The sequence below is a fragment of the Salvelinus sp. IW2-2015 genome, linkage group LG1 (assembly GCF_002910315.2).
Source record: "Salvelinus sp. IW2-2015 linkage group LG1, ASM291031v2, whole genome shotgun sequence".
NCBI classification, from domain to species: domain Eukaryota; kingdom Metazoa; phylum Chordata; class Actinopteri; order Salmoniformes; family Salmonidae; genus Salvelinus; species Salvelinus sp. IW2-2015.
Genome location: NC_036838.1, coordinates 28,488,956 through 28,496,882, shown reverse-complemented (window position 1 = coordinate 28,496,882; position 7,927 = coordinate 28,488,956). Strand labels below are relative to the sequence as shown.

The following is a 7,927-nucleotide window of genomic DNA, read 5'->3' as shown; positions in this document are numbered from 1 at the left end:
TCAATTCCCTCTTTCTTGTACTCTTCTTGTTCCAGTACAAACATGTGGTGGTTGAAAAACTGTTGCAGTTTCTCATTGGTGAAGTTGATGCAAAGTTGCTCCAAGCTGTTGTACTAATGTTTAAATACAGAAACGTTGAAAGTCAAGAGTTACCCAACATGACTGCTAGTTCATATTTTGATCAGTAGATATTGTACAGGCATAATGTCTACTCTTGGTTAAATTGTTTTCAAGCAGCAGGATAAGCTGAACAGCAACGTGCTGAATTTACGGTATACAAATACTCACATCAAAGATCTCAAATCCAGCGATGTCCAGCACACCAATGAAGAATTGTCTGGCCTGCTTTGTGTCTAACATCTCATTGATACGGACGACCATCCACARGAACATTTTCTCATAGACTGATTTACAGAGGGCCATAGTTGAATTGTTCACCTACAGAACAAAATATATATTTTTTTTTATCCTGCATAAAATTCACATTCATTTTACTTTTTGCAAATCTCCCTTGTGTACWATAATTGAAAATAGTCTAAAAGATTCTACCTGTGGTACAGTCTGCCCCTTGGTCACCATCTCATTCCCGACCTTCACTCTGGGGTAGCACAGAGCTTTGAGCAAGTCAGCGGAGTTCAGGCCCATGAGGTAGGAGATTTTATCAGCCACTGGTTAGGAGAGAAAATGTTATGCTCTTTAAAAAAAAAAATGTTTSATACATTGCTYAAACCTGTAAATTAGGCTATATAAATTAGGCTGGAAGAACCTAGAAAATTAACCGTGACCATTTCAAAGGCTTCCAACAGTTGAGTACAGTTGATATGGCAAGAGATAAGGTAGGTTAGTTGTCCATTGAATTTTATAATTTTATTCTGATATTTACCCTCAGTGCCATCAGGCTCAGCCTGCTCCTCACGCTGCTTCTGCTTGAACCTCATTGCCCCATGATGCATCACAGAACCAGTCAGCTTGTAGATGCCAATCTTCTCCTCAGCAGTGAAGCCTAAAATGTCAATGGCCGTCTATGGAGATTTTAAGAAATGTTTGATTAATGTTTTCAGTAACACAATGATACAGATTGTTAAAATGTTCTCTGGAAAAGTTTAATGGAATCTTGATGGAATGCAATGTAACTGACTGTCATACTTTATTAAAATATAAGCTACGAAAACAGTTAACATGTGTTTTCGAAGGCATACAGTCATTATGCAAGTTGCTTTTTAATTACTTTTTAGACGTGCTCATGTTTTTTAGAGAAACGTTTCTACTATTCTGTTATATCATACAATTATATTTTTCCTACATTTGTAGTTTTTTTTTATACTTACATCGGTGGCGATGAACTCTTCTGTATCATCAATACTCTTGACAGCGATTTCACCGTGACTGATTATGGGATAGTCATAGGGGTTGGTGGTGATCAGAAGTGCCTCTGGAATTCAATAATGAATACAATAATTAGAAAAAACGATTTAGCMCAGTTACTATTACTAATGTATAATGTATTTACTGTTGACCTTATGCATTCCATGTCATATTTCTGTATTTGTCTCTCACCCAGCAATTGTGGCTGGTGTCCAGTCATGAGCTGATAGAAGATGTGGTAGCTTCTCTCAGCAGACAGCTGGAATGTCACTCTAGACTTCTCCAGCAGATCTGAAGCATACGTTTTTGTATGAGCACAAGTCTTTTACATGTGTCAATCACAACTGGATAAAGATACGCTGATCATGAAGCACTTACATGTTTCAATRTCAGCAGAGGCCAGCTTTCCAGTWGTTCCAAAATGGATTCTGATGAACTTACCCTAWAAGGTTCATTAGATATCCATCAGTATACAACCCTTCAAAACCAAGAAAGCTCACAAATACAAAAAGGCATTTTTTATACTTACAAAGCGTGAGGAGTTGTCATTTCTCACGGTCTTGGCATTACCATAAGCCTCCAGTAGGGGGTTGGCTGCAATGATTTGATCCTCTAGCGACCCCTAGAGATGTCATCACATTTAGTCATGTTTTGATGATGCCTACATACTGGATCTTTGATGCATACAACCCGTTTATACTAGATATGTTAGGCTACAGTAATGTTTCTGACCTTTATTTTCCCAGAAGCAGCAGCTGCTGTTTGTTCCTTCTTGCCTCCAGCCACTGCGATTGTCGCAAAGTACTGGATGACACGTTTGGTGTTCACAGTCTTTCCTGCACCGGATTCTCCACTGGGGTTAGACAGAGATTAGTTAAACTCCTATCATTCTTCTTTTCAATAATCTCACTTACTTTTTTTTTTTACTAAACCACAATATTACTTACTGAACATCCATCAGTGAGCAAGTTGATTGTGTTTTTTAACCATAATCTTACCCTCATTTACTCATTGATTTGGACTTACGTGATCAGAATTGACTGGTTCTCATGGTCTGAAAACGGAAAGGCACGTGTGAATAAGTTACAAACATATTGTGCAATTCTGTACATTAAGTCATTTTAGTAGCATGGGTATTTGTGTACCAGTGAGCATGAACTGATAGGCATTATCAGAGATGGAGAAGATGTGGGGTGGGGCTTCAATTCTCTTTTTGCCTCTGTAAGCATTCACAACTACAGAGTCGTACACTGGGAGCCACTTGTAGGGGTTCACAGTGACGCAGAACAGCCCAGAGTAGGTCTGTAATAGAAGAGAATAATGTTTGTTAACATTTAAACTCTCCATTGATTCATGTCTTGAMCGCTAGATTATCTTTCATTTAAACTCACGTAGATCATCCATGCTGCATAACGCTCTTTGAGGTTATACAACACCGTGGCCTCATTGAGGTGGGTCATCATGGCCATGTCCTCAATTTTATCGTACTTTGGAGGGTTCATGGGGTGGATATCATCCTCCTTGACAGTGAGAACCTGTGACAGGAATAACATTTTKTAAATGACTGGTTACTCAAACAATTAGATGATGGTTTTAATTAACTCATATCACAGGTTTGAGCTTAGAAAACAGCATAGCCATCACCGCATTAGAATATGTCAATAAAATATTTTTCACTGCCATACTTTCCATCCTACAGAACTCTCACTGTTGTAGACATCTACTTACTTTGTTACACAGTGTTTTGACAGTGGCTTTGCCACCCTCTTTACTCTGGAGAACCCCTTTGAGGTACATCTCTTTAGGCTCAACCACAAAGAAAGCTGTTTTGGCATCAAAGGGAGCAGCCTGGGCYGCAATCCTCTCTCTTTCTGGCTTTCGGAGGTAGATGGCCGCCGGGCCAAATGCCGCCATCTCTGCATCAGTGCTCATGATTACCCTCTKCCAAGAAAAGAAAGAGTTATTTTATCTACAATGACAAATGCCAATGCTAATCTTTATCTTCCACAAACAAGAATCTGAATGATTTTTAGATGTTGGTGATAATGTCCCATGTTCTTACTTACACTACATTTCTCTGAAAACCTTTACTATATGTAATGAACTCTTTATACAATTGTATCAACAAGATCTAGTTAAGCATCTTCCTTTGACTAATCTTGGTAAAGGCTATATTTTGTATTAAACAATTTAAGTGCTCCCCAGTCAGTGTTTCCCCATACTAACATTGTACATGCCAGATACAGTTAACACAATGTACCTCTTTTCTTGCCCAAGTTCGTAGGATATTGCTGGGACCAAGTTGGTTAGATGTTGATACTTGAAAAGAGAGAGTTGTCAGTTTTCAATACAATTATTATATATGTATTTTAAAGCACTTGTCTTTCCCTTCTAGCACTGACTTTGCTGATAAATACTTTGTTGATGGAAAATGTACCTGATATGATTGTGATGTGTTGTTGTCTCACCTAGCTACCTTTAATGAAATCACTATCTGTAAGTCACTCTGCAAAAGAGTGTCTGCTAAATGACAAACATGTAAAATGTAAATACACACAATTGAAACTAGTACAAAATGAGTAATCTGTGATTGCAGGAGTTTTTTTCTATAAGTAAACCAGACAAGAATGTATCTCTAAAGGAGCAAATAAGCATCTCTCTGGCCACTAGTAAATCTTTGTGAGAGCTGTGGCACTTACTCACCTTTGCTGGGTGGCCTTCAGTCAGTCCAAGGGGGGTCATAGATGGCTTCTTTTATAGGGAGATTTGTGTTCACTGAGCAGAAGCAGCCCTCCCTTTTGGGATGTGTACTTTTTCTTTATTTGGTCATGTACGTCTGCCCCTTCTCACTTCAGCATCCTTACTTGTCGTGTCACTGTTTATATGGGAACTAACAGTGTTAACAGCGTTGTCTAGAACCTGTGCAACATAAGCTAATTATATTCCCAAATCATTTTGGTTACAATTGTACGCCTGTTCTCTAATGATGCACGGAATGATGAATGGGATTTGCTAAGAGGGTGTTGTGGAGGACATCTGAAGGTCTTACACATGTCAAAACTTGTCAAATTGGTGCAGACTGTCATTTGTCTGACCCTCGTCTTTAGTGACATGACAGTGTTGAATTGTAATCATGTTAAAATGTTTGCTAAACATCACAAAGGATAGGATAAGGATAGATACCAAAAGGTCTGTCATCTCAGCTGTGGTTGTTTTGTCTCTCACCGACGTAAGAATGGTGCCAAAAGTTAAGTGCCGTAACAGCCGGAGGTTTGTTCACTTAAATTGAATAGTTGCCGGTATTTGAAAAGATGGGATTGTGCATATCTGATAACAAAATAAGAAGCTTGAGTGTTTTTCCAGTTTATTGTGTGTAAAGTACCTTGAATCAAATATGCGTCTCCAATAAGTAGTAGTTTTCACTGGGTATAAACGGAATACCCAAAGGATCCTCACAAACTGACCTTTACGGAAGACATTGTTCCAAAGGTCTCCTGAGATCATCTGATGCCAATTATGCTCTCATACGATACGCTATTTCCAAATGGAGACAGTGTCTTAAGTATTCTTTAGTGGTCCCACGTGTGATACAATTGCAATACAAATGTGATACACAATATCTTTGGCTTCCCCTTAGGTTCTTATTAGGACTTAAAATAAATATAGCCTCTTGCTCATTCATGCAGACACTTGTGAGATTGTTGACAATTTAACTCTAGAGAACCCTAATGTAGGCTCACACTCTTCAATTATTTTTTACCTTTATTTCTTATTGATATATTTTTTTAGGTATTTTTTAATACATTTTTTAAAACTGCATTGTTGGTTAGTAAGCATTTCACTGTAAGGTCTACACCTGTTGTATTCGGCGCATGTGACAAATACATTTTTATTTTATTTTATTTTATTTGACACACTCAGAATGCTCTGTAGCCACTTCAGGTTCAGAAGAATATACATATTTTTTATAGATATTGTCATTCGAACAATTCACTTTTGTAAAATGTGAATATACACAATCCATGTCTCAATTGTTTCAAGGCTCAAAAATCCTTCTTTCACATGTCTCCTTCCCTTCATCTACACCGATTGAAGTGGATTTAACAGGTGACATCAAGAAGGGATCACAGCTTTCACCTGGATTCACCTGGTCAGTCTCTGTCATGGAAAGAGCAGGTGTTCCTAATATTTTGTAGACTCAGTGTATGATTCATTTATTTACCTTGACACTTGGAAGGAGGCATTTATTTCAATTATTGTTTTTGATTGGTTTATTTATGTTCATAGCGGTGTGCAGATGAACCTGTATTTGTGATTATAGAACACATTTCTATTGTATATTTTATTTGAATGTTATTTGCACTGTAAGCACATGAATCAAAGTGCATACCTTTTGAAAATGTGGGGCAGAATTTTTAAAGGGCAGAGTTTACATACTGCTAATACATAGCAATTATTATGATAAAAATGTAACGTCTTAATTATTTAATAATAAAACATATTCATTATTTATTAGCTAATTAATATAGGCCTAACATGATTCAAATACAAGATGTATTATTAACATGTTAAACATAATATGGTATTTGCATTTTCTACTACAAACACATACCTGACCAGAATAAGAAGGAAAAGTATTAGCTAACATTGTGTTAACAGTGTGTCCATTGTTATATTGACTATATGACAAAGCTATTCAAACATGCCAGAGGTCATATGGCAGCTAAAGCCAGCAGCTGATATTTCTTACATTATGAAATCTGTCAGCTCAAAGCAGCCTTAGCCCACAGCTGCAGTCGCCAGTGTGTGTGTGTGTGTGTGTGTGTGTGTGTGTGTGTGTGTGGTTGTGTGTGTGTGTGTGTGTGTGTGTTGTGTGTGTGTGTGGTGTGTGTGTGGTGTGTGTGTGGGTGTGTGTGTTGTGTTGTGTGTGTGTGTGTGTGGGGGATGTGGCATGAGAGAGAAAGCACGGTACAGACTCCAAGGTTGGGTAGTTTATGCTATGTGCTTCACTTTCTGCAGGTAAATGCTAACATGTGGGGAGAAGGGTTTTGGGTGCTGAAGACATTAAGACCTGGTGAGTTAATGAATCAAACATAACCATATTGGTCAATATTGTAGATATCAAGCCAGATCAAATGAAACGATTCTCAGGAGTGAACATGGGGCGTTGTAAATTCAGAGTGGGGTTTACAAATTCGACTTGAATAGTTCATTACAGCAATATAAGCCTTAGACACTTCTGTGGATTTAGATCAAGGACTGTTAGCAGGTCAAAGACCTATTTTGAGCAAGTGGTGAACCATGATTTCTTTGCACATTAGCTACTTTGTAATCATTTCATATGTAGCCAACAGGGAATCACATGGACTCATGGCGGGCTAAATGTGTCTTCTGAGTAATATTAGGTGTGGCATTATGATTAAGACTTATTAATGTGCAGATTTCATAGATCCTTGCGAGCCCCAAGGAGTGCTATTTTTATTTAGCAATTTAAAATACTTCATATGCAATAGTAATACCAGCTTATAGTGTTTCATGACGTGAGATGTACAAAACATAATAGTTAAGGTGTTGCTTCAGTGGTCATTGGTCATTCAAGACACCTCTCTTTTCATAATTTTATATTGTTCAAGTCAACAATATAGTATAGCAACAATATGCTGACAAAGGCATATGTCACAGCTGTGACGTGATTGCATGCAATCTAGACGAAGAATTGAGTCATGTGATGAGGAGGTGAATGCAGGAGGTGAATGCAGTCCGGAGGCGTGGTGGAGCCCAGGTTTTTCTAGGGCATGTAGGGCTTTGTTTGGTGAGTACATGGCTAATGGAGGTTATTTAAGATTAAATTGAAAATGGACGCCTGCCTTCCAGGCTGCACCAGTTCCTGTGACACTTTGTTTTCCTTGTTTTGGTTTGTATGATGATTTTAACTAGCATGGTTTTAGAGTAAACGTAAAATAAATTATATGTACTATATGGAAAACAAAGCAATTGAATGGAAAATAGAAACTGGAATGTGTTTGAAATGGAAAATGATGCCTTAAAATAAATGTAAGAAACGCTCCCTTTGTTGTCGGCCTCTGCTTCACTCTGCCTGCTCAACCCAGACCTAGACCCTGTCACCGTCCACCTTGTGATACAGTGCTTTCGGAATATATTCAGACCCCTTGACTTGTTCCATGTTTTGTTACGTTACAGCCTTATTCTATAATGGATTAAATAAATAAATACAAATCCTCAGCAATCTATACATAATACCTCATAATGACAAAGTAAAAACTGTTGTTTTTGACAATTTAGTAAATGTATTAAAATTAATAAACAGAAATACCTTATAAGTATTCAGATCCTTTGCTATGAGACTCGAAATTGAGCTCAGGTGCATACTGTTTCCATTTATCATCCTTGAGATGTTTCCACAATTTAATTGGAGTCCACCTGTGGTAAATTCAATTGATTGGACATGATATGGAAAGCACACACCTGTCTATATAAGGTCCTACAGTTGAAAGTGCATGTCAGAGCAAAGACCAAGCCATGAGGTCGAAGGAATTGTCCG

General features: G+C 37.8%; 1 protein-coding gene across 1 annotated transcript in view; it reads right to left on the bottom strand.

Moving 5' to 3' along the window:
• The window catches only part of LOC111964296 (myosin heavy chain, fast skeletal muscle-like), a 14,256-nt gene extending 10,174 nt beyond the window's left edge, over positions 1–4,082 (bottom strand). The window contains 15 exon segments of the mRNA XM_070443666.1: positions 1–113; positions 289–438; positions 550–668; positions 884–1,022; positions 1,329–1,432; positions 1,558–1,656; positions 1,744–1,807; positions 1,895–1,987; positions 2,098–2,218; positions 2,392–2,419; positions 2,511–2,667; positions 2,757–2,900; positions 3,094–3,306; positions 3,626–3,684; positions 4,069–4,082. The exon segment at positions 1–113 is cut by the window's left edge and continues 37 nt beyond it. Of these exon segments, the coding sequence (XP_070299767.1) occupies positions 1–113; positions 289–438; positions 550–668; positions 884–1,022; positions 1,329–1,432; positions 1,558–1,656; positions 1,744–1,807; positions 1,895–1,987; positions 2,098–2,218; positions 2,392–2,419; positions 2,511–2,667; positions 2,757–2,900; positions 3,094–3,297 (1,535 nt within the window). The 5' untranslated portion in view covers positions 3,298–3,306; positions 3,626–3,684; positions 4,069–4,082.
• Positions 4,083–7,927: the final 3,845 nt, after the last annotated feature.